Source organism: Achroia grisella, unplaced genomic scaffold (assembly GCF_030625045.1).
Source record: "Achroia grisella isolate CSIRO2021 unplaced genomic scaffold, CSIRO_AGI_Agris_v1 utg204, whole genome shotgun sequence".
Taxonomy (NCBI): domain Eukaryota; kingdom Metazoa; phylum Arthropoda; class Insecta; order Lepidoptera; family Pyralidae; genus Achroia; species Achroia grisella.
In genome coordinates this window covers 831,685-859,620 of record NW_026712703.1, presented here as the reverse complement: position 1 = coordinate 859,620, position 27,936 = coordinate 831,685, and the positions used below count along the sequence as shown (strand labels likewise).

General features: G+C 31.6%; 1 protein-coding gene across 15 annotated transcripts in view; it reads left to right on the top strand.

The window, feature by feature from the left end:
• LOC131841918 (dachshund homolog 1) overlaps nucleotides 1-27,936 on the top strand; it is a 169,676-nt gene that overhangs the window by 101,573 nt on the left and 40,167 nt on the right. For 8 of the 15 annotated variants that reach the window (XM_059190304.1, XM_059190303.1, XM_059190302.1 and 5 more), the window contains 5 exons: nucleotides 2,075-2,145; nucleotides 2,267-2,338; nucleotides 3,030-3,296; nucleotides 8,132-8,353; nucleotides 23,395-23,478. In XM_059190304.1, the coding sequence (XP_059046287.1) occupies nucleotides 2,075-2,145; nucleotides 2,267-2,338; nucleotides 3,030-3,296; nucleotides 8,132-8,353; nucleotides 23,395-23,478 (716 nt within the window). The remainder of the gene's footprint in view (nucleotides 1-2,074; nucleotides 2,146-2,266; nucleotides 2,339-3,029; nucleotides 3,297-8,131; nucleotides 8,354-23,394; nucleotides 23,479-27,936) is intronic. The other 7 variants (XM_059190308.1, XM_059190307.1, XM_059190306.1 and 4 more) reach the window with 3 other exon arrangements.

Below are 27,936 nucleotides of genomic sequence, written 5' to 3'. Positions count from 1 at the left end.
TAATACAATAATAATTTCTCTGTATACTTTAAATGCAATATTATTTCAGAATAACAAAAATCTACAAAAAAGTATTTTATTAATGAGCATCTAAGTCTAAGGACTATGCTCATTAATAATATACTTTAGATATTAGATGCGGACAATGATTATTTTTGTTATACCAAATACAATATTCATTGATCAGGAATTGTTTTTTTCTGTTGTTAAGAGTTTTGGTGCATCATCAATCACAACAACACTTTTTCGAGATAAAAGAGAACAGAGGAAGTAGTGATAATTTATTATTTCATTGATTTGTCTGTTATCTTTTGTCCGATCGGGTGTTGGTGATTCCATCATTATTGGAGTCGTAGAGGATGTGACTTGTTAATATGATTATTAACAAAAAATAAACGGCCCATCCATCGCCGTGAATACTATAACGAGTTTGACAATTATTGTAGTAAATAATTATAACTTACTAGCTGTTACCCGCGTCTTTGACTGTTTTGAGAAAAAGACCATCAAATTTAATTAAAATACTGCCGTTAAAGGTAATAATATGACAAGCAGGTCTATACGCTGTAGATTTTATAATATTAGTATGGATAACTTTAACGTTACATTATACCTTTATATTTTTTTATTATTCCTTTTAATTCTATTATTATATACCGTAAAAATATAAATACAATTATTAAAGTTATTTAAAAAGAATATCAAGTCTATTAAACTGCTAAACCTGGATTCGCACGATCAAAAGATTCCTAAAGGTACAAAGAATTATTTACATATTAATGGTGGCGGAAATGAAAAATATATTAAATTCAAACGGAGTTCCGTGACTCGTCAGTAAAGTACCAAACGACTACATTTCGAGGGTTCCAGCGCAGAGTAGCCTAGAATACAGAGACTGCATTCATACCTCCATATCTTTAAATGGATTCAATAAAAACACTCTTGTTATTTTGCTCACATATTATAAAACTAACTAAATTAAATTATGTATAAATATAAGTAATTGTAGTAACAAAACAATAGTTTCGCTAGTATTTTAAAAAAAAGCAATTACTCAATATTGAAAGTGGTCCATGTATCTGCACTACACTAGCTGAAAGAAATAATGTCAATGGTCAGTTATAATAGCGTAAGTGACTACTTGTACGTAATGCCCTTAAAAGATAATTTGGAGATAATAAATTTGATTTAATAGATTATTTACGCTCTCTGATTTATGTTTTGATATTCAAAAGCTATATGAATATAAGCCGCATATATGAGATATATGTAATATAAGCTTGTGCTTCTACATTATTAACACAAAAAATAGGTACTTTCTTGTACATTTTATTTCCGCATTGCTCTGTAATCCACAAAAGGGTTCCGCGACGGCTTAAAACAGCCACTTATTATGTATGTTACATTTCACTTTCAGACGTCATTTATATTCAAATGCTCAAAAGGCATTACTGTGCAAAAATGGTAACATTAACTTCTTTGAAATTGGTTTCAAGCGTTGTAATATTTTTTTTATTTATATCTAGATTTTTTTATATCTAGCTATGGTATTTATACATATGAGTATACTTGCCCATATATTAAATAAAAGTTTTAATTAATATCGAATCGAATCAAAGTTAAGTAACCTGAATGTTAAAGGTGTAACGAATTGAAGATCTCTCGTTAAAGTCCATCTATATTAAATCGAAAAAAGTTAATAAGTAAATATTAATAAAAACGAATACAAACGGAAGCATCAGAAGTCTAATAATTCACAATCAAAAGGAGTTACGGAATTAGGGTAGCGGAACGGGAGATCGGTATACAAAATGATTGCATACAGCGTCTTCATCCGCTCACAAAGAAGCCCAGCGGGGTTCCACAATATTATACTTCTGCCTTTGTGGTAGCGCCAGCACGCAGTGGGATATATGCTTTATGGTTTCAAATGATAAAACTGTTTGTCAGTTACTTTGTTCGGATTCATTTGGTAGTGCGTGACCGATGCATTCTTATTTTTGATGTTAACAAGATATTGACAGTTTGTACGTTATTGTTAGTTTTGATTAATCGGAGCCTATTTTTGTTTTAGACTGCGCGATGAAAGAGGAGATATGGAACGAGTGATGGCAATGGATAAAGCTCGCGAGGGATCACATAATGGTAAGAGATTAAATTACTTACACTTTCTATATTATATTACCACAAGGTCATGTAATTTATAAATAAATAGACTTGTTATAATTTAGTTAACTAGTATTGTACAATCAGATTTTTCTTATAGATCGTAACATCAAGGACAGTGAAAATTATACCTGGGGACACAATTTCAATTTCATATGCGCTGGCAGAATAGGTGGGTAACATTGCACTATATTCTAATGTCTTATGTATTTTTTATTAATTTAATAACGTAGCTCACAACAGCTCAAATGAGAGAATAGGTATATACTGTACTAAATCATTATTTTTGATATATTAGCTGCCTTTTGAAGTGATGAAATATATAGCTGTTGTGGTAAACAAATAATTTTAAATTCTAATACCAAATTAAAATGTTCCTCACAAAATACTATAGACTACTCTTTACAAGTTCTTGTTTCGTAATTTGCAATCTATTTTGGGCTACTAGAAGATGGCCAAATTAACTTTACTACGTAGAATCTGATTGATTTTGACTTTCTTTTACAAATTGTTAATATACAGATGTTGATTATAAATCCTGAAAGTCATCACATTTATAATACTTATTTAAAGCCAGTTGTAATGTTATGTATTGAAATAGGAATGAGTTATATATATTAGCACATATATATACACACACACATATATACATGTAACGTGAATTATGAAAATGTAGACTAGAAAAGGCCGGTTTAAATTACTTTTTTGAGTCTATTATAATAAATAACTCAGGACAATTCACACGCACCATCTAGTACCAAACTAAGCAGAGTGTTTCACTGTGGGAACTAAACGATAAAAATACTTAAAGATTTTTTTTATAATCTGTCTAAAACTCTATTAATTTAAGTTTTTATTTCCAGGTTCATCCCCTGGTCACAGTCCTGTGCTCAATTTATCGAAGTCGGGGTCTGGCGATCGTGACCGGTCTGATCGGGGTGACCGGGATCGCGGCGACCGAGGCGAAGGTTCTGCCAGCGGTCGAAGCTCTGCCGCATCCCGGCGTACCCCTCAACCTCCCAGGCTTCCGTCAGCTGCCACGGCAGCCGCTTCGCCGAGATCACATACTGATGAGAGCGACGCGGCGCTCTCTGATCAAGAAGACCACAATGTTAAAGATGAAGATGACGGTAGGTTCTTTAAAAGTATACTTATTATGAAATAATTATAGAGATTTGTAACTATAATCCCGTTTGGCACTTGTAGTTCTATTGTTAAAAGCTTGAGTATAACCTTTTGTAATAGATTTCTATCTGGACTAGTGAATAACAAAAGGTACTAAGACACTATATATTTATTTATCCATCCGAAACAGTATAAACTGTGTAGGATAACATACAAAATCTACCTATAACATAATAGTAACTCAAACATAATTTTTATTATGTTAGCAAGTCAGCAACCATACCGCTGAACTTTCTATATATCCATTATTATTTTCCAGCAAGTGAATTACTAATATTTAAATAATTCTAATGCAGTACCTATATGTATAATAAAAAAATACTATATATAGTCACACACCTACTTATTAGGTCCATTATAAATACAAATATTTCAAAATATTTATTATAAACTTACGAAAAATATATAAAAACCTAATGTATCTTACAAATCCTAAAAGCTCAATTACAAGCTAAAATATTATATAAGGTCACGTGAGCGCTTCGCCCACCGGAACCAATTATTAACGGCGTGCACCGCGAAGTTTAATTCAGTTTCGCATAAATGTCGACTCGATATTAATGAGTAATTTTCTCTCTTTCCGATGTAATCACAGCTAGGCATGACAGCAAAGTGTCCGTGCAGGATTAACACAGCTAGTGGTATCACCCGTTCAATATACTCGGCATGTAATGCACGGCAAAATTACCCAGTAATAGCTCTGGAACCTTCAGCATTCATAGTTCGAAAATTATCAGCCATAAAACCGCGTTCCTTTTATTCTAGAAACTGGAAACACTTATTATTATAATAAGTGTAAAATGGCTACCACTCAATACATTGTAAGTGGACATTCGACGTTAATTACTTTACAACGGAACATTACACTCGAATGAATTAATATATTAGGTTGTAAACAAATAAATGTATTTCCTGCTTACTCTTGCTTATTGCCAACTTAGAAATTAATGATATATGATAAATAGCCATAGCACACTATTCGAAAAACGATTAGCAAATGATCACACGACCGTGTTTGTAATTTCCATAGATTTTCTAACTTGATCCCGAGACACAACACGTTTACTTGTAATGTTCCATGTAATAAAACATTATTATGTCGCCTCTATTGCTTTTAGTTCATATGAAAGTTTCATATTATTAATTTATAGTTAAGAAACTTCTCTCTTTTCTATAATAAATAACTATAACTTTTTATTAGCTAGAGGAAAGTTCTAACTATTAACTCTATTAAATAAGCCATATCCATCATAATGGATGGCATGACAATTTACCCGGTCACAATTATACTCCAAATATCCACAGCTATTTGTTCATTAGATCTATTATTGTATACAATATTTTAATCTATTTAATTTCGTAAATCAAATAAAAGATTGGTAGACGCATATTGTTACATCACTAAATTACCTTACTATATAAAATTAAATGTTATTATTAGATAGCTTCCATTTAAACTTATTTATTATTAACATGCCGTTTGCCAAGTAGTGAGACACTGATTAGGCTTTAATAATATCCGGTTACAATGATATATCAAATGAATGTTTACAAATAGTCATTCATATTTAATGCTTACGAATAAATATAATTGAAATTGTAGGAAAGGTATATCAAAAAGCATAGAGTCGATTTTATAATAACTAGAATACAGTTTATTAACTTTTCGAGTGTTTAGCAAAAGATGTTCTGAAGTGATTAGAAAGTCATTAATGATAGTTCGCGATAGAGACGACGACGCTACTCAAAACAAGCAACCAGAAATGTAAATAATCGTAGCGTACAATAGCTAAATTAAGCGAAACAATAAGGATTGTGTACTGTAGTTAATGCTGGTTCAGTATATACATAATGCTCCTAGAGCGTGGGAACGTATACTTGCCAACAATTTTATAGAAAATGTTCTCTTAACCACGAATTTGTGGGATGAGCACACGTTATGACGAATCGAGTAATCGGATAAATTTACTTGAAATATCAGAACAATCATAAATGACTTTTTAGCTTCAAAATTACATTTATGTTTTTAAATACGTATTATATACACGATTAATTCGGCCAATCACGCTCATCACGATCAGTCCATTCAACTATAAAATACTTTTTGTTTATAATGTCATTCAACTTTGATCTTTGTCAGTCTGGCATTGCCTATTTCTTTCAATCATGTATAGTCTGAAATTATTACTAATCCGTAAAGTCTTCAATTGTATTGAGGGAAACAATCAAATCTCTGTCCTTGGTATGTGGAAGAGAGTTTAATTTTGACTGTGACCACATTATAGGATCCTGTTAATTGGCCTTATTAGAAAGATGGTGTTGTGACAACCCAAGAGTGCTATCGTGCGCATCGACAATGACGAAACGATGTTGTCTTCATTATTTGATGAGCGTTCACTATCTTGTCAGTTAAATTAAATGTATCGATAGATTATTTTAGACCGTGAGAGACGTCAATCGAAACACTTTCTTTTTTATGTGTGAGGTCTGTTTTTGACATAACGTGTTGGTACATTATTGTAATTATCACGTCAAATTGTGAAATAATAAAATGTACTTTTAAGTTTCATCAAAGTCATTAAATTAACAGTTAATATTTATTGGTCATTATATTAAAGTGCTGCAGTATAATTTATTTATGTGTATTTTTCCGGACGAATACTCTTCTTTAATGTCATCTAGGTAATTATAAATAATCGATGTGAAACATTGGAGTCGCAGTTCAGTCCCAGTTGTGGTTTCGCAAAAGGAGCGACTTGTTCGATAGTGCAGCGAGGCATATAAATCGGTTAGAGACAGCCCATTCGATGTCGACTGCCTTATGTCCTTATTCTGCTGAATGACATACTTCGTATGATTAAAAACGTAGTTTATGGTAATAATTATTGCATCTAAAATAAAAAAGTAGACCCAAAAATAATAATGCACGAACACAAATAAGCAAAATGTAATTGCTATCTACTTATACAAATTGTAATTAGTATTATAATTATCGTGATATGTTATAATAGCCATAATAATGTATATAAGATCTACTCTCATACTCGTATTTGGATTTGCTCGTATAGTTACAGACTCGCTAAAAATCTTTATTCGTTATGACGTTACATTGCGGAAAGACGAATGTAAACATGACTAAAGTGAATATAAATAATTATAAATTCCACTTGATCCACAATTATTTATGTCTAATCTGAGTACTGTCAATTTTCCTTTTACTATGACGGCGAAGTGTCTGTTCGTGAAATATTTGTGATTATTCAAATTCCTTCTAACGTTATAGGTTTCGAACAAAATTATAATTTTTTACGCGCAAACAATATATATTACATATAATATAATATGATATACTCGCCAATTATTTCAATAACTATGCATATAATCTTATTCTATTGTAAAAAAACTGTTGTAGGGTCAGCATTACTATTATTTACCAATTTAACAATGGGTATTAGAAGATATTTCTAAACAATCATTTTAGAAATGCAATTTGTTTTGGGAATATAATATGACATACTAGCCAATTATTTCAATAACTATGCATATAATCTTATTATATTGTAAAAAAAAAACTGTTGTAGGGTCAGCATTACTATTATTTACCAATTTAACAATTGGTATTAGAAGATATTTCTAAACAATCATTTTAGAAATGCAATTTGTTTTGGGAATACAGTTAAACATTCTTATTATATATTAGTTACAGATTATATATTACATGCATTACATATTATTTTTGACAATAAATAATATGGTGAAATCAAAAGCTTTATTTAAATGTTTTATTTAATTAATGATTTAATACGTAATATATTAAATTTTTGAAATGTTGTTAACGTTTCTATTATAATGGTGAATATCTGGAATAGGCAGCCGTATTCGATGAACTCCATCAAAGCACTACGCCGATGATCACCACGCGATATCGATGTTCATCGCTACAATAATTGCGATACGAATGATACACGCACGCGATTCTCGAATATCGATGTTTGTCGGTGTCGCATGCTTTTTGGTTTTATACACACATTCCATTTAGGGCTTCTTATGAAGCAGTTATTGCCACTAATGATTTATTGTAACAAGCATGCCTTATATGAATATTTAATAATATTAAAACTTGCGTCATCATTTTCCGGAATATGTCCTTAAAGTTTAATGACAATAATACCTGAAATTAATACTTCAAAGCTATTCTACTAACTTATAAATAGGCTGTATTGACATTTTGTCCAACTTCCTATTTCTATTTCTGTCGTCAAGCAGATGTTTCCGTGTGACGAGTAAAGAAGTGAATTTCAGGGTACGCAGGCATGATACCTTAGTAGTTCTTAAGGAGATCAATGCATACGTATATTTCCTAATATCCATATTTAATGACGTCTATATCTTACGGTTACTCATTTTCTGTCAGGTAGTCGAAACGCTTTATATTACGCTATTAATAATATCTTTAAGTATAAGTATTTAAAAAAAATACTCTACTTATTTAACATATCTGATTAATGTAGCAACAAAAAGATCAATTTTTTTTTGTTTTTTTGATCATGTTTATGTTTTTTACGTTAGTTTGTATCAAATATTATCGTGTTTTTTCTACGAGTATATACTGAATTAGATTGTTATATGTATGTATGTTTTATTTATTAAAATTTAAGATTATATGTTAACACCACTAATAGTGGAAATGATCAGAAATAAGTAGGTATATATTTTTTATTATATTAAATGTGGTTAGCGTTTTTTCGGGTATTAGTTAATTAGGGTGAAATTTTTCCAGGTGCAGATCTCAGCGATGGTGAACGCGAGCTACCCTCAGCTAACTCTCCAGCGCCAGTCAGTTATGCTGCAACCACAGGAACCCCACCAGCTGTACAGGTCGACCCTAGTGCGGACACGCTGGTTTCCTCGACTGAAACCTTGCTTAGAAATATACAAGGACTCCTTAAGGTCGCGGCTGACAATGCAAGACAGCAGGAGAGACAGATTAGTTATGAAAAAGGTAAGAATTATTTTTGCAACTCCTACTTTTAAGATAATAGCAAAAATTTATAAAGGGATATAGATAAATTGTTACCCTTTCATGTAAAAATAATAACGCAAAAGCCAAATTTTACTTGATACCATTTGAAGTTGTAGAGTCAATTTAGAAATAATGATGGCGATGTCTAGAAAATGCTATTTTATAATTTAATCATAAAATTACACGGAACCAGAAAAATTACGTCCACTTTCTCAGAAACATGTGGATGCCGTTACTGAATTAACATGTGAAATTATCACAGATTATGGATATGGAGACACTGTATGCTGGAAGCCTTGTCAATGTAAATGTTATAATCGATATTAGTCAAGAACTTGCATGAATCGATTCTGCGTACTCGGACGTATAGGTAACATTGATTAGCTACTCTCAGCATTTAAGATCATATACTTATATAGGTATATTGTATGTTCCCGTATCCAGTATATTTATAACGACACTAGTTTCATTTGCATCACATTACGTTTATTGCGTTATTACGCAAAATTATTAAAATTAGAATTAGTCGGTAAATAGCAGTTTTGATGTAATAATTCTTTATGGTCAATCTTAGTATGTGAATAAACGCTTGAAGCAGTACTGTCAATATTCATAGTTTATACAAATTGCTTAAAATATTAGCTATTAGGTACTCATATAAACGTATCTATTAAATGCGTGGTTACTTGCTATATTTATAGTCAATACCATATTCGTAGTATTTGAGCTTTAAGTACGGAAAGTAAATACCAAATATTGAGACCCTAGTAATAGATTACTACCTAGTCATAAGCCAACGTCAAAGCTAGGGCTCCGGAGACAGGCAATACAGTGCGAGTTCGCCGTGCGTCGTGCCTTTGCAAATAGCCGTAGAACAGATGCGCCTGAGTTATAGCCCAACCCACTATCATTACACACGATTCCATTCGGACAGCATAATTGTTTAATTGATATTTCTGCGAGTTATTTATTCACGTCATTTCATTTTACCCATGAGAAATATCTTGGTGCACTATGGATGCCATGTTCTCAGCGACTCGGAAACGTTGACTTGTACAAATGCAATAATAACACGTACTCATTCTATAACTCATTGTATTTATCAACCACTTTCAGATAATATAAATTTCATAGAACACATAATATAATCTTCCCTCCCCTTACTTAAACAAAAGAAAAGAAATGTAAATGTTATAAAACTCATAAAAAAACATAGATCGAAAAGAAAACTCAAGTCCCGAGTCATCATCAGACTTGAATATCAATATTGCGCCTCCAGCCAATTGTATTAATAAACAAAACAAAATGAGAAATAATAATGCTATAGGCTAACAAAAGGTTCCATCTCCCCCCCAACATGTAAGCAAACGCCAGGGGAAAAGCTCTCTAAATAGAACGCATTAAGAATGAAATTCATTTATAAATGAAACCCGTAATTTTGTTATTACGATAATAAAATTATTGTTGATGAAACATTTTTTCGAATCGATGTGTCTGGTGAACATTACCGTTGATTTTTTTATAGAAATTACAGCAATCACTCGCTGGATTCGCCTCGGCTCAATTGATAGGTGTTACAGTGCATGTGTTGTATTTTATTTCTTTGATCCGATTCGCTCATGTATAAATAAATTTATATATAAAAGAGCATTATAAACAATTTATGAGGTATTTTTAATTTTACATATTTATATATCCACATTTAGAACTTTTATATTTGTTGCTTGTGTTGTTTTTGTGAAAACTTCAAATTTTGTACTAGTTACCCTGTAACTAGTACAAAGTTGTTATTCTGAATATTATATTATACTATTTTTTAAAATATAAATACATATTTATGAAACTGGAATAATAATTATGTATCTGTTTATGGAAAGCTAAGAATAGGTATGTTCTTAACCTTTAACCCATTAGGCATTCTCCTTAGATTTAGATTCTATTCTATTTAGAGTTTCGATTTTGTAATGCTATAATAGTTCATCATTACGATTTTTTATTAATAAGTTTCTCTAATATTACATTTTACAAGAACTTATTTTAAGGTTAATATATTTCTATATGACCCATGTTTTTAAATATTAAATGTGAATATTTGTTGAAAATTGGTTATTGGTTTCGAAAATTAACATATAATACTCGACGAGTGACATCGTTTTAAAAGCATTAAAATATAATATACGTGCATTTTTAACAATAGTTGTCTCTGACTGAGGTATTTTACGCAGTAATATATCTCTAGATGTTTATGTAAACATTGAACCCGTCCCCTCTGTGGGTGACAAAATAGCAGATTACTATCTAGGCACATTCGCTGACAATTTTTACACTACTATAGAGTGGGTGACGTACAGACAAATGTGTCCTGCATTCACTGCGTTATCAGATAACCACGGGAAGGGTTCACTGAAAGCCTTGCCATAACACGCTGTCGATTTGTACGTGTGAATATAAGTAGTAGTGGCAATGAATAGGAAATGATCTGATATTGTAGCTAGTCATATCTTACGTACTTTACGTATTCTTTAGATTTTATTTGTTCACTCCCGGAGATGAGAATTATTAAGCCCGAACACCTGACTAAATATAATAATTCAGCCTTGAGAGGAAAAAATAAGCAGGATAATTTTGTCTTTATACTATTCTTAACGCACTGTATACTTTTAATATAAACTGGGTATTGTAATGTATTTTTAAATTAATAAATTAAGTAGTTATTTGCAAACCCCCAAAAATGTGGCAATAGAATATATTGATAACGAATCGATCGCTACTACATGCATAGCATGAAATGAGATAACAACGTCCGGCATTCAGTTCTTTCTTTTTCGTTCCGTAGTGCAATGTTTCTACTTTGTAAATAAATTAGGGCTATATTTACACACTAACCTGCTTATTAGCTAATCTCCAGATATTAAAACTAATAACCTTCTATCTTATTCATTTACAAGAAACGCGTTACAATTTCTGCACTACCATATGCAAATGATGATTTCAAACCATATCCAAATGATGATTTCGAATTCATATCCAAATGTGAATTAGATAAATCAACTTAAAACTCAAGGTATAGTGTTCGACACAACACATCGAGGAATTCCTTTATCAATCAAAAAAATAAAAGGCTTGTTACACGGAGAATCGGGTCGATTGCGATCATCGCGACATAAATCTGCTTCGGCTACTCTTTTAAGCTTTTATCCTGTTAATTCTTACCGCTTAGTTTATTTACGAACGAAATGGCCCGCTCTTGTTACCGCGGTTTTGTTGCTCTTTTGTCTTACAACTATCAGTTTTTGTTAAGCTAAGTGCTGGTCAATGGACAAATGGCATGGGGGTAGATACACTAAGAGTTTTTTATGGCTTTGCATTGTAAAGAACTTGCGATATTGATGCAGAAAAAATTAAATCATCTAGTAACTATATGTATAATAGCGTTATTTTTGAAATATTATAACAATCTTAACATTATAAATTAATAATATTTCTAAAATTTATTATTAATACTCATGTTCCCAATAATGTACAATCTAAGTAAATAGATTGCATTCTAACATCAGTATTATGTCTTATCAACATAAATTCTAATTCAAACAATATAGACATAAAAATGCCCAAAAAGGCCTACCTATTGAAGTACTAGCAAACATAATTACATTGTCCTCTTCAAATATGCAGAGCTCTATTATCACAGACATAAAATTCAGTTTCGTGAAAACCTGGAAAACGACAAGCTCCCGTATTGGAAACATACCATCAATAATGTGGAAATGACCGATCGGACAAACATACTGGCCAATGATAAAAACTGACAACAAATACACAGGACATGTGTACTCAGCTAATGGATTCAATTGATATGAAAGCTTTTACAATGCTGACGATGTGAACATTATCGAGCTGAAACTAAATTACACTGTTTCGCATATGCTAAATCAATGAATAAAGATAAAATCCGTTTAGTCTGATTATGTGGATGAGTGATTAATAGGATTTTGTTGGATGACGGTCGATTTATAGATACGGCAATGTAGTTACCTCTTTATGTCAGCACGCCGACAAAACTGTGCCTCTGTATCACCATCGTTTTAATAATATACCTATTTGTCGATATACTATACGACAAAGTCCCATTTTAAGGCACGGGTTGTCCGTATTATGTAGAGAATAATTTAAAGACTACTATACCAAACTAGTAAAGTGTAAAGTTTACTGAAATCATAATTATAAGCTACATATTTATTCCAATATCTTTGTATAGTCGTAGTCAGTGCAACATTTTGGATGTTCGTATTCAAATTGTTGCAACTTTGGTACACGTTCGAATGGCGTCAACACTGCCTTGAGTAAAATCCACATAATATCAGCATATTATGGGGATTTTAATGACAAATTTTTGTTAATGAAGCTAATTCTAAATAGTTCAATAAATTCTGTCCATTAAAACCTGCAATATATCTTTAAGCAATATCATTTATGAATAGGATTTGTACCGTCCATCACGAAGCCTGTAACTGGCGAGAGCTAGCTCCCACAGTGCAAACAACCGCCCCCAGCGCCTAACGAGCCACCGCGAGATGCGCCCGCGCAGATACACCAACGACGCATTGTTGCCGCCCCGCGCCAGCTTTCGCACCATTGTGCAACATCGAGGTGTGCCACAAAAATCGGCAACTTCAATCTTGTTTGTTTACTTCACTGTCCAGTTGAATTATGGGATCTTTATTAAAGGATTTGTGAGGTTATCGCGTAGTGGTTTAACTCTACGTCGATTCGGTTACAATGTTACACTTTTATTACATTCCTTTATGAAATATATTCACAAAGTTGCATTTTACTCTTGGTACAGTTTTGTATGGCTTTCTCGGGAACGTATTACCATTTTTAAGTACTTTGTAAACAGTGCTATGAATTACTGCTTCATTGAAATGGAAAAACACAAAAAAGTTAAAGATTTTTGTCTGATTATTGATGCAATTTCTGATACAAAAACTTGTCCTTAGGCGTGGTATATTAAAACCTTTTTTCATTTAACTCTTGATATGTGATGATATACGAGGCATTTAAGAATTTAAACACCACACTTTAATGACGTAAACAAATTAACACTAGAGATTACCTACATGCATACAACTTTATTGATAAGAAAATGTTCTAAGATTCTTTTAACAACGTACTACGATACATTTGTAAGGTTTAATCATGCAGACTTGTGGTTTTCTTAATGTTCACTCATTGAGCTAAGTCAACAATACCTAAGTGACATTAACGACTGGATATTAAAGTGCCATTCCTACAAGGTAAGTACCGATACGCGGGCCATCGGGCGGCCATATTGAATTACTTGCGCGTGTCGCTCTGGTTACATTGCGCACGCGACTTGACCACACGCGCGCCATCTAGCGGTGGTAAAGTGGAATATTGAAAGCGGTTAGATTGTAATTCAAAGTGACAGTTGGTACAAACTTACATTAAAGTATTCGATAACTGATAGTAATTACAGTATGACTCAATCTAAAGTTATGTTTTAATTTAATAAAATGAGCTTATAAATTGATAGTAGAAAAACACTGAACTAAAATCGGATTTTTATGTCATATCGTTATTTAAACTTTTTTAATGGATCTTACTTTTACTTTGACTTATACTTTCATAATAAAATATCAAATTGAATATGTATAAAACATAAGTCAATTATTGTTATTGAAACAGTAAATGCTTGTTTCGTGTCTGTGTAAGGATAAATAATTATCCTTATTTTCTTGGGGGAAAACTTTGCGCGCGTGTTACTCCCGAGGCGTGTAATGCTCAAATATTTAACAATGGAAATATTAAATTTCTGTTCTACATACAATTTTGTTGCGTGATTTTCTAATTGGAATATTCATTTTCTAACATATACATTTTTGTTTTATTGTATACTATTGTACTACTGTATTGAATACAAAAGTGCAATTTGCTATTATTAATATAAATATATAATAGATTGCGTAAAGAACAAACGTGGATAGCAATAGTGGTCCATGCAAGAGATTTTCATATCATATTAGACATAGACCTACATATGTAACCTATAGAAGTAAACAATGTAATTAACTGGCTTTTAAAAAACAATTTGACGTGACTTTCTTGCCAGTTCTTTTCAATTATTGCGTAACTTACATGAATAAATGATTATTGATTTGATTTGATTTGATCATCATCTGCTTACAGCAACAAGTACCGGGATTACTTCAATTTATACGTTTTTATAATAATAACAATCTTTATTTGTCTCAAACAAAAACTAATACAATTGTTGCCCATACAATAATAAAATTTAAAACTAATGTAGGAGACAAAACGGTTTACAACTCAGTGGAGTCAGTGAGGCCACCCTCTCTGCTATTCTATTATAGCCAGTAAAATAATACAATAAGAGATCGACGACGACCATAGCACATTAAGTTCTAAACTACAACTAACTTATATCTACTCCATGTATATCATCGTTTCCAATAATTTTGAACAGATCATCGCACTGTCTATCCACAGTTCGTATGCCATAAATCCAAACTATTAATGTGTCTATAATTGTACTACTGAATGTTAATGGTATTTTCGCAAGAAGCGAAGGGTTGTGTTATGTTGAGTTGAGCGGTACTCGCCCCAGGCATCAGAACTATTGTATAATTAAGTCACTCATCTGGAAACTTTTTAATCTGTTTTTGTTTTGTTTTATATACTCATACCACTATGCTACATATTTCTAATTTCAATGTACAGTCGACATCAAAAAATATACAGTTATAAAATGACCAAAAATATGGCGGATGAAAACTTTTCGTTGCTTGTATATTAATATATAACTATATATACACATACTACATATCACATAGAGTTATATAAATCTTTTCATATCATTATTTATTTTCTGTCTTAATAAAATATGTATGTAAATCTAACTTGATTAAATCGATTTAAATTCGTGTTATATTTCGGTTTACATTGGAAGTTTTCCATATCCACCCGTCGAATATGAGTCCTGTACCGCAACAAGGCAAGAAACTCCCTTAGGATCTAAGGATCTAATGTAACCGAACTGTACAGGCGTATATACAGTAGTCGTATATTATAAATTTGAATATCTAATTCCAATCTTACTGTGAGCGGTGGTTTGTTTCAAGTCCAATGACGGGTGCAGTCGCTTATGGCGTTTCGCTTCGAGATTTCAAAGTAAAGGGGTAAAGTGAGACAATCGTAAAGTTTAATAATAATTACATTCTCAACTCTCCTCCCAGGTTGTGCACAATAATTAACCGCTCGGAATTACTTAGCTGAAATAATTTAATGTGACGCACGCCCAATTGTTCACGTATGTGTGCGTGTATCATGGCTTCATCACGGCTACGTACGTCATATTGCGTGCTTAACTTTAAACCCTTGAATACATTATTGTGATGTGATTTTATTATTATTGTAAACATGTTTATGAATATGAGAAATTAATAAATGAAGCAACTGTATTATTATACAGTACCGAACCGATAGTTTCACACATTGTAATCTATTTTGCGAATGTTCCAAGTTTCAGTAATAATTGATTTCAGAGGTTAATAGCATGATAGAACTGAAATGACAATTTTCAGTCTCTTGTAAATATCTACAACCCGGAAAGTGCAACAGTAAAATGTTGTATGTCTATAAGAATACTGTAAGTAATAAACTTACATTGATTTTGCAGCTGAATAGTGTAGATCTCAATGTAATTCTTATACATGAAATTACTTAATTTGTAAATAAGATTTATTTTTAGGTATAATTAATCAAAATATTAAACGGCATACATTCCGAAATATGTAGGGCATATTTAAGAGCTTCGTACTAAAAACTTTATTAGAATAATCATTGCAAAAATATTGCAATAATTACATAATAAAATAAATTATAATATTCACATTAACACTATAATTTCAAATCGTATCTAATGATTTAAAAGGAATTTTAAATAGGAAATCAAATTTTTGTCACAAGAATATGTAAATATTTTATTTCAATTATAAAATAATCTAGATATTAAATGTACATATAATTAATAAAGAATAAATAAGGTTAATTTCTAGAATAAAATTTATTATGTTGCTTTTAGGGGATCATGAGGATCCCTAAAAATAGTAGTAATTTACATACGAAATGATAGACGATGAATAATTATTTATATTATATTATAGTCAACAAAAATTTGTTGACTATAATTTACTTAATTTTAGCACAAGTATTAAAGCAATGAAGCGGAATTGTCTTTGACAATATTTTTTTTAATTCTGAATTAAATAATTAATTAAAAGATATTGTTATCTTGGTGTAACCCGAGGTTATTAAATACTTTAGAAAAAAGGACTTGAAATAATATCAAGTCATAGCATGCACCTGCTTTTAACTCTAGGGGAGCATTAATATTCTTTATATGCAGTTAAATTTGGGTACGCGCCGAAAACATCCGGAAGTTTGCAGAAAAATGAAAAATTACCGGTCAGGGAGCGGCGACCGCAGAAACACCGCGTAAGAAACAACTAATGAAAGCTTAGAGCCATTCGCATAAATCTCCCTTACATTTTTAATACCAATATATCCGGCGAGGGGAGCATCCACCGGGGAGCGAAATATGTAGCCACGAAACAAAACATTCTTGCGTTTATATCTTATTTAAATGCCACCAGCTGTTGTCCGCCTATAATGTGGATATTTTTAATCGGTGCCTTACCAGAGACATAATGGTATCGGTCGATCTACCGTCAGCTGGTATGTAGATATACAGAAGTTATCGTGTACAATAGCTAATTTAAAAATCTCCGTCGCAAGATTGTTTTCATGTGGCTGGCCCGTCATCTTGCCGTAGTCGCTTGAGATCTCTTTTGACCTGCATATTTTTATTCTCTTCGTTACCTAAGCTTATTCGTATCGTATCGCATCTGGTGGAGTCGTGTAGTCTCATTAAAATAATACAGGGCTACTGGATAATCTTATCCAGTGTGTTTCGATCGAAGATTGGGTGCGCGTGCGCCGATAACTCCACAAGTTATTCCGTCGGTGCACGCTCGATACGCTAATACTTTTTAATCCATTTTGCAACGACATCTTCATTAAATACTAACTATATCTACTCTAATAAAAATGTATGCAGACGTATATCAGTAAAGTTTATGTTTATTTATCTACGTCAAATAGAGTCTTCACGTACATTCGAAATGCAAATACCTTATAATATATTCATAAAATTATGCGTTACACATGTATGACAAAATCTACCCGTCAAATAAAGTTGTAGGTGACTAGATGAAGTATATTTTTTATGAAAGGCACACTTGTTCTTGTTTTCGTAAATGTATCCTTATTACATTGCACGAGAATCTAAAATACACAAATAAAGCTTCAAGTACAAAGATTTTATGTTCTAAATTTCACACATAATAAAGGGAAGCAATTCTTATGATTATTAGAGTGGAGACTGCGGGAATAATCCTCGGCAGTGACGTCGCCGTGTGACATAAGCCGGAAAAATCTAATAACAATAAAACAAAATTGCTGCCGGTTTGTAAATTTAAAAAGAATAGGGAAGAAAATTCGTTTTCCGCGCCATGACAACCATTATCGTTACTTTGAATTTACCTTTTAGGAGCACCGTGAATTAAGTTTACATATCTACCTGGTTATACTTATATAACTTGGAATACTATTATAAATAATACAAATTGTAATTACGTGACATCATCTCTACATTATATATGTATATTAACGATGTAAATTTGTAATTTACTTAATCTGAACAAAAGCATCTGATAAATCATATTACTCATCCCCATTAAACCTCTAAAAGTGCTTAAATCAGCAGTATTCCTTAATAATATTTCCTTGTGCTATTACTATTAAAATTTCACCTTAAGACTTCCTCGAATCTATTTGTGTTCAAAACGTCCAAACGCAATTCAGAGGGAGAACTGAATACTTACCTTTGTTTCCCTTTTGAAAGGCCCATTTCGGTCGCTTTCACCGTAACGCTCGTTTAAATTATTTTGCCAGTTTTGAGTCGTAAATTTTAGGAAGACTTTAATTGTTATTTTAACTGCAAGCTCAACTTAGTCTACGCGCGGGGGCTATGAAAATATGTCTTAATTCGCTCACCCTATGACTTATGTTTCGTTGAAATTAAACTGTTGCGCTTCTTTGTAATCTTATACTAAATAAATTATCACTCTTGCCTAAAAACTTTTCACGTTGTCCAATTAGAGAATTGTAATTGTTTTTTTGCCCGGTTCACCGTTTCGTATCTTCATTTTTTATTTTGCGAGTATATTCCCACGACCAATTCTCTGAAGAGTCGTCATATCAAATTTAAATAACAGGGAACACTCGATCTCTTTGGACAACTCTCCAAGGGCGTCACAGTCGAAATTTAAATATTATTGTTGTTTTTACTGAGTGCACGAAATTGAAGAGAAATAGAATTTTCTCCGTTGCCTACCCTTCGTGAGGGCCGAATCATATTTGACTTCTAAATAAAAAAAACGTAATAGGAAAATAGCGATTCAGAGACATTTTAGATTCGCATTTTAGATACTATATTTTCATGTTGTTCATAATATTAGCTAATTACTATAAGTTATTAAATTGCGTAACCAAAATCGATCCTTTTGTTAATGGTTTCGATCCTTTCAATCATCTATCGGCCATTGAGCTGCGGTATCATAATAATTGTCCATAATTATATATTCCCTTGAACCGGCGCATCGTTTTTATTGTTATTTTATTTATAAAGTAATAATTTTTTCGTCGGACGCAACTCGATCAGGTTTTGAATTTGATTGATCCGATATAAAGATCGATTTAATAATAATCGCCTGTTCCGCTTCAATGTTTTGGTTTTCTCTTGTTTTTGTCGATAAACGTTCTCATTGGATCGATTTTATTTTCTGTCTACTTATTGACTGGTTCCCCAAGATTTATGGTTCTCTAATATTGATTGGACTCTTAATAATATTACGGACATAATATCGTGGAATATAATTAGAATAATGCTTTGATATAAAGATTCGGTATTTCTCATCATGTAATAAACATCAATTACACATTTGTTAAACTAAACGAAAATAAAATAAATATATATTTTACAAATTTAAAAATATATGTTAATATCCACCAAGTAGAAACCATATGTTTATATTTGTGTAATGAACATAAACAATACATGATTCTTAGATCGTTACTAAGTACGCAGAGACCACCGGGAGCATCTTTTGTTAAGGCGCCTCTACTCGCAAATCGAGAGATGTTGAGATACGCCGCATACCGACGCGGGCCCTTAATGGCCATCCCTCGGCAGAGGTAATTTACGTCTCATGTGCGAAACCACTCCTTAACTAAAAGCCTTCTAAATTACAGTATACATCGGGATTGATTCGAAATTAATCTCGCAACCAACGCTCTAAGATTGACTCTTTTTGTTACAAAAATATTGTAATGAAATTCTGATTTTAAACTTAATACCCATCTGAGAAACTAATCAATATAATTATAACACATTATCGTGTTTATGATAGTAATAATATTGTTGCAGAACAATGATCTTCTAAGCGCATTAGGACTTGCTGAGTGTGTACTCAAGTGCACACTAAACAATTTTTATCGAGTAATATATTGAACAACTTTGTTACTCACTAAAATTAGTCGTAATTTCTAAATAGGTATAACATAACTTACGATTGCAACAGAATTACCAAAAATCTAAGGGCAAACGCTTATTTAGACTTCCTTTTTATATGATGAAATGTATAATATAATACATTTCATTTTCTCTACATTACATATATTGTTATTATTGTATACTAAAACATAAACTCTATATCTATAATAAATATATCGATATAACTATATATAAAATCTAATAATACTACATCATTAAAACAAATGTATGGTATTACTACAAACAAGCATAGTATGGTTCGTTTCGATGAAATACGATTGGAAACAACAAAGGGTGAGGCAGTCAACGTTTCAATTTACAAGATCTCCATTGGAGATATCTCTTGTACGATATTCATACCTTTATTCCGGAGCCTTATTATAAGCACGCGGGGAACAAGTTAACTTGTGCTTATCGCTAAGATTTTCGTATGTCGATATGGAACATGGCCAGCTACCAAGCTACTTCTTTCAGTCTCGTATCGTTATAGATTCATCTCAAATTACATTGACGCCTTCAGATGCAATGCTAATTGGTTTCTGTCTGAGCCCTCAAATGTTTTGTACGCTCTTTATTATATTTCTTTATCTAATATCAACGTCAATCAAGTAATACCTCGTAACGCACTAAGTTTAATTGTGTCACTCAATGTCTTTATTTGTAATTATTTTATTTAAACAAGTCAAACATGTTTTCACATTATCTTTTCATAATTCCACTAACGGTTTCAACATTGTATGAAGTATATATACATTGTTTATGCAATATGTAGATAAATTAGATAAATTCATTAGGTACGTAGTAATTAATAAAATTATTAATTAAAGAAATACGAAAGTAATACACAGTTTATCATTCATTTAATTACATAATTAATAATATTAATAATAACGCTAGACTTTTTATACAACGCCATCTAGTTCCAAACTAAGCAGAGTTTGTATTATAGGTCTTGTATAGCTAGACAAGTGATACCAATGCTTAATTTTTTTTTTCATATGTATTGACGGCCTCGTATATATAGTAAACATCTAGACAAACAATTATACTCATGAATACAAATGTCGATTTAACCGCTTTAATTTAGTAATCTTTTATTTATTAATTTTATTTCTTCTTATATTTATATAGACCCAGATTTACAAAGATATTCTGTTAAAAATTGTGTTTATGAATAATTTCATTTAAATTATTTCAGTTGTCGTTACGGGAAAGCAAAACACACAAATAAACAGACGATATTCTCCTCGTCACGGTTTTACCATTTTATTATATGTAAAGAATATATTATATGTTGAATATACTTTATTCTATTAATGAATTAAATAACGCGTCAACTTGTTTATTCTAGACTATTCATTGTGTACTACTACTATTTATACTACTAATAGTATGAATGTGTAGGTGTATTCCATGTTAATAGATTGTTACCGTATATTGAACCTGTTGGAAGTAATTAAATCGCTAACGGAATTAAACGGAACAATTCTCGTTGTCTTGAACAAGGTTGTTGCGGGGCTGGCAATGTTATGAGGACTAGGTGGTCTGGATATTATAATAGGTATTGATTATAACATCGGGAATAGAATTACTCTGACCTTAGCTTTAAACAAATCAAAGGATTAGATATTACAGTCCATAAAATGGTTAATGTTATACGAGGCCTGGCCAAATGTTAAGTTAATTTGAATTTAAAACGCCTAACAACAATATAAAGAAACAAACTAATAAGCGCACAGACAATATGTCTGTGGAGAAAAAAAAATATCGTAGATAACGTTATTAAACAATTGTACGTTTATCTTTATGTCTTCACTTGATAATTAAGGCGAGTACTAACTTATTAAGTAGCTGAATTGTTTATTATAATAATATATTAATACTATGTGTACTTGGATGACAACAACTCATAAAAATAATTTAGTTCATTTTTTTTTATTCTCAGACTGCATAGGCGAATATATTTATTTTCAAATAAATCTATTATATTGCAATAGCAAGACAAAACAAATTGAGAGACTTTCTGTCATTAGAGTACTTGAATTTTACTACACTTTTGACTGCAGGATACATATATTCACACACATAGATTTCAACGTACAGCGTGAATGGCTAAATCTAACAATTTTGTGTAAATGAAACCAATTAAACTACTAGTAATGTATAAAAATTGCTATAACAAGTCGACGTAATAAATTATAATAATGTAAGGAATTTCTAAATTTACGCATTCTTACACAGTATCTACTATACATATACCAAAACAATGTAAGTAAATTTATTCATTCCTAAAGAACGCTTCACTGCCAGTAACCGTAGGTGCTAACAACGCAAGTTAATCAGCTTGATCCCCTTACGACATCCATTAGATAGACGCGACTTAGGTACCTAATTGAATAAGGGTCCAAATTAAACGGGCATAACCTCTTTCTATTCAAATTTGACTGCGGCCTGATGCCTTTGCCCATACATACGTCCTCATTGGTACTTTGGAATTCGGTAACTAAGATTAAGACTTGATTGAAAATAAGGGTTTACCTTGTTTATGTGTTGACTAAACAAGCTCACGAGATTATATCTTAAATAAGATTAAATTTAGGATTATATTGCTATCCATCCATGAACGTAATAAGTAATATACAAAATATAAAGAACTGGATGTAATTGTTATAAGAATTCAATAAAAAAGAGCTAATGAACGTTTGCGTAAGAGTGGATCCGTTAAATCGCCTGTGGTTGAGTTGTTGCGTGTTTGTCAGACAACCAGACAGTCTAGTTTTCATTATTCGTGTCATAGACTGTTTACTGTATTTTCTCGCCAATTACTCGATTATTTCACGCTCTTTTATTTTCCGATCGGCCAGGAATGAATGAATGAATAAATGAGAATACTAATGTGTAATATTAATAAATATCTATACATTTATATTTATATTATATTGTGAATTGATATTCTTGATTACATTTACCGAAATCGGAAGTAGCTCCCTCAATTATTTCCGTCAGTTTACATTTAATTGAAAGTTATGCAAATCTCTCAATTCGACTCCTTCACAATAGTACCGGGATTCCGAATGAGTTAATCCGTGTTTATATTCCTAATCGGCCCCTTGCTGACGGTCTTGTTACCGGTTTTAGCTCACAGTTAAATTTATACAATACCTTTTGTGTACTACAAAACATTCATTTAACTTAAAATGTTATTTATGTATACATTTACCCTCATTGGAATAGTTATTGATATTTATGATACCAATAAATAGTAATAACATTTAATTAATGAAACAATTTGTTTTTGTTTTAGCCGAACTAAAGATGGATGTACTGAGAGAGCGAGAGGTGAAAGACAACTTGGAGAGACAACTACTTGACGAACAGAAAATGAGAGGTAAGCAAAATATACATAATGTTAATTATAAAATGATGTCTACTTAAATTAATTAATTCTTGACTTAAGCTGCTTTTATAATTGTAAGCTTGACTTACGTGAGTTAAATATTATTGGATTGCGATAAAAGTTTCTAAATATATTGTAAGTTGATTAAGGAAGGCTACTTGCTTGACTCCGCATACATAAAATTCTGCTAAATAATAAGGATAACTAATGTCAGATAATCATACCAAGTCTTGTTTTCAAATCAGAGTGCTAATCTTGAGCATAGATCAAATTACAATAAATTTGTTTAAAAATTAGCAACCGAAAATCGAATCTGACCTCTCATCTATAGGTAAGAAAACAGTTTTGTTACTACAAACTTACTAAAAAGGTAACAGCATGACAAAAGCAATAAAAGTTTAATAACCTATGCTTATTATAATTTACCATAGTAATATACAATACAAGGAAGCGATAATCTTACTATATAGAATACAATAATGTAACTATACTATTCTCAGTAACTCACGTTTTTCAAATTACCCGATATTGGATTTAACAACAACAATCGGAGTGCCAAGAAAAGAACAAATAGGGTGTTATTTCAATGCCTTCATAAATCTCCGATCATTGGCTCTCAGTCCGCATTCACCACAATTAACAGGATATCTTGTTACGGGACCATTGTCTTCTTCTTCGTCCGGTTATTTATTTGCTACATTAAAACTATTATATTCTCATATTACGCCATTCTGGTACCTTATGTTGCCAATTTCCTTTTCATGCCACCGACTCATCGTCGCCTTCAGTAATTGTGTACCTCAATGCGTTGTTGGCGCTGAATTATAACCATTTTATGTGTATATTCACACGTTAGTACCTCCAGTTTGTTCTTACTGTTAATGGTATCTATCTATTTGTTTCTCCACTTTCCCAAGCTTGTTGCTCGCGTGATCTAACGTTTTCTTCAATTTATAGGTTCATTGATAGTTTTATGAGTTGCTTTTGACGTCTATGTAATCACCATAATTATGCTATTTATTTAAGACAATTTTACTGCGCTCCAGTGGAGCCCATAGTATACGTCTTTGTTGTATTCATATTGTCATAGCTAATGCTAGTATTAAGCTATTATAAACACTGCAGTGTTGCATATCAGAACGATAATAACATTACGTTTACAGTATATTAATTTAATGAATGCTGTCACGGAAATGAAATAGTTCAATAATAAAACACCTGACTCACGCCCTTGCAATTGTAAAGGTTAATTCGCATCGCACCTAATACAATAACACCCTTTCTTTAGGAATACGACATTGTGTCAGCAAGTGAAAAGAAACCGACAGAATGGAGGTAACCTTTATACAAATGTCAACCGACATCGCAACGGTGAAGTAATAACGCCTTGAGACAAAGGGTTTAATTCTATTGAAAATATTAATGGTGGGCTAATTTCAACTCTAAATATGAAACAATAACGTTGAATTATGTTTGCTTATTATCTAGAATTTTCATGTCACAGATGATATAAAGGCACTGTAGATATTTATTTATCGAGGTTAATACGGGTATTTATCTTGTGTTAATGTAATGTTAGATAATAAAGGGACGACAAATCGCAGGAAGGTTGTCGCTATTTATATTGAAAATAATTGTTACTACTAAAACACGTGTTATAATAACACAAGCAACATTGAAGTAGCGATTTAAGTTGAACATAAAACTATAGTTCTAGAGCACGGTAAGTGAATTATAGCCGGTCCGTTTTATAACACCAATGCGACCATAGATAATGGATTTTCTAGACTATTTGGTATCCGATACATTTTAAAAGCTTTCTGACAAGTTATCAGTGCTACCAATTTAACCACCTTTTTAGTCTCTCAACTTTCGCATTAAGCTATTATTTTTCTATAATAGCTGCTAATAATTTCTTAGCAGGAAATTAATAACTAGAGGATTTAACTCTAAAATTTTATCATAGACAAATTTTAAATTTTATAGAAAAGTATATCCGAATATCTATAGGTAGAAGTAAATTTGAGACATATCATAATCCTTACTTTGTGTTCATGTTATACATAAAAAAATGCATTAAAAGAAATATTTGTTTTTTATCTAATAGGTATATTGTAATAATAGGCTGTAAATTTAGCAACATTTTATTTTATTTTTTAATCCCTTTTAAGTAAATGATTTTCATTAATATTAATGATTGTAACAGATATTAGGTGAATAATAAATGTTATATTAGAGCACCTACCATTAATCTTTGCTATAAATGTTTGCTGTCGCTAGATGGGTTTGCGGTATGCGGTAACAAAGAGGGAAATGGAAGTTCCATACATATTTCACACGGTGAATGAACCCGATTGCGTTGTGAGCAATACTGGTAATTGCCAAAAACCAATCATCAGATAGCGTTGCATGCGTCCACACTGTGAAATACACCTTTAGTTACAAAGCCCTAGTGCTGCTACCAACAAATATATTATCAGACAAAAATCGAAGTGTCAAAATATTTATCTAGGCAGAACACTTGCAATAAATTACAAGAGACTATAGAGAGAGGCTAAAGGAAAAGACAATATAAATAAATGTACTCGTTTACTAATATATCTTCACGGTTGTTATTTCGGATGGCGTACAAAGATATTGTCAACTGTACTGACTTCGTGGACGCAATAATATCCACAATTCGCTGAAGATATTTAGATCGAATATGGTGAAGGATGCCTACGGCATATCTCGGATTAGATTTGGCTTCTTACCAACAACTGACATACATAGTTTTATTGTGCCTGCCAGAATTGAACTCACAAGATTTTGAAGTCTATATCTCTATTGGGATCGTTGTGTAGTTGTGGCCCACACAACCACACAACGATCCCAATAGAGATAATAATACTAGATATATTACGTATACGGATTAATTCCACCTGTCCCTATAAATTAAGCCTATTCTCTAATAATATAATATCTTCTTATACTGACTTCATTGAAAGCCATTAAAATTCAGCAATAAAATAAAATTCAGTAACAGCAATAGTGGACTGAAAAATACCGCCTTCGACCAAAATGACAGTATTAAGTAAAAATAAATAATTAACTTATGGAGATTACTATGTTTTGGTATATAAAATTACTTCTTTGCCATTTCAAATCTTAAAAAAAAAATCTCGAAATTATACTTTACCGTGTAATACATGAAACTGTCTTAATACAAGCGCAAATATAAAGTGAATAGCATTGGTAGGTATTAAATGTAAGAACAGACAAATGCAATTTATGTATATCGTGATAGTAAACGCTAATATGACTCATTGTGATTTTGTTTTTCATTCAGAAGTTTTCCTGACAATAATAATGTTAAAGCGTAACAAGCGTAAAACAACTTCTAGTGTAGCTGCATACTTGTGCATTTCATGCACTTGAGCGAAGCCTGTACGAATCGCTAGTTATCAGTAAGCTTATCAATTAAAATAGGCTCCATATTGGGCCTGCCATCAATCAGGGAAGGCGCTCCGCCATGGAAATTGGAGTATTCTCGGACTTAATCAACGTTCACGTAGCAGCATTCATAATAGTTGTATTGAATAGTACGGTATCGTATCATCAAGCTCTCATGTAATGTAATGAGTACAAACTCTACTCTATATAAACTGTAATTAACGTGCAATTAATGTTCAACGAGAAGATTGTTCGCTTAGGTTTTACTACACAGTAGTTTTCGTTATTTTTTTGTTTCCTTTTCCATGATGCGTTTATTGGAAACTTTTTCGATTAATCTTTCCAACAGTTACTTCACACTATACAATTTAGATTAATATTTTTACTAGAACTAATTAAAAATGGATGAGGTCAACATATCTAGCAGTTTAACACCTCAACAACAATCGCTTTAATTTTCACATACTACAAACATTTGTAGTCACAAATAGAAAGGTTAATGTAGGTTTGGTTGTCTCTTCTATTCATTATGATTATGTATTTTTAAAATGTATATATTTATGTTTTGTTATCAACACTACTCAATAATTTGTATTCATAATTCAGAAAAGTCTTGATGTACTTTAAGTAAATAGTTTCGCTATTAATTAGTTACATTAAGGAAAAAAAATGTATGACTGCTTTTGTTATTGCTAATGTCTATATAAAGGAAAGGGAAATCATCTAAGGCCTACAGATATTATAAAATATAATAGCATCATTCATTATTTAGTAACTAAATTTAAGGGATGATTTTGAAAAAAGTATCTTTTGAGTGTCCAGTCAGTTCTTCTTAACTAAGGTAACCCTATGATTATAATTGAGAAGAACTGCCAAACAAGATTATATGGATAGTCATAAAAAAGGAATGAAAAAAATACCTGTATATAAGAAAATTTAATGAATTTGTCATCCTGTTTGTCATTAGCAATAACAGGTATAAGAAACAGGCCTCCAATTTTGTCCATTTGGCAATAA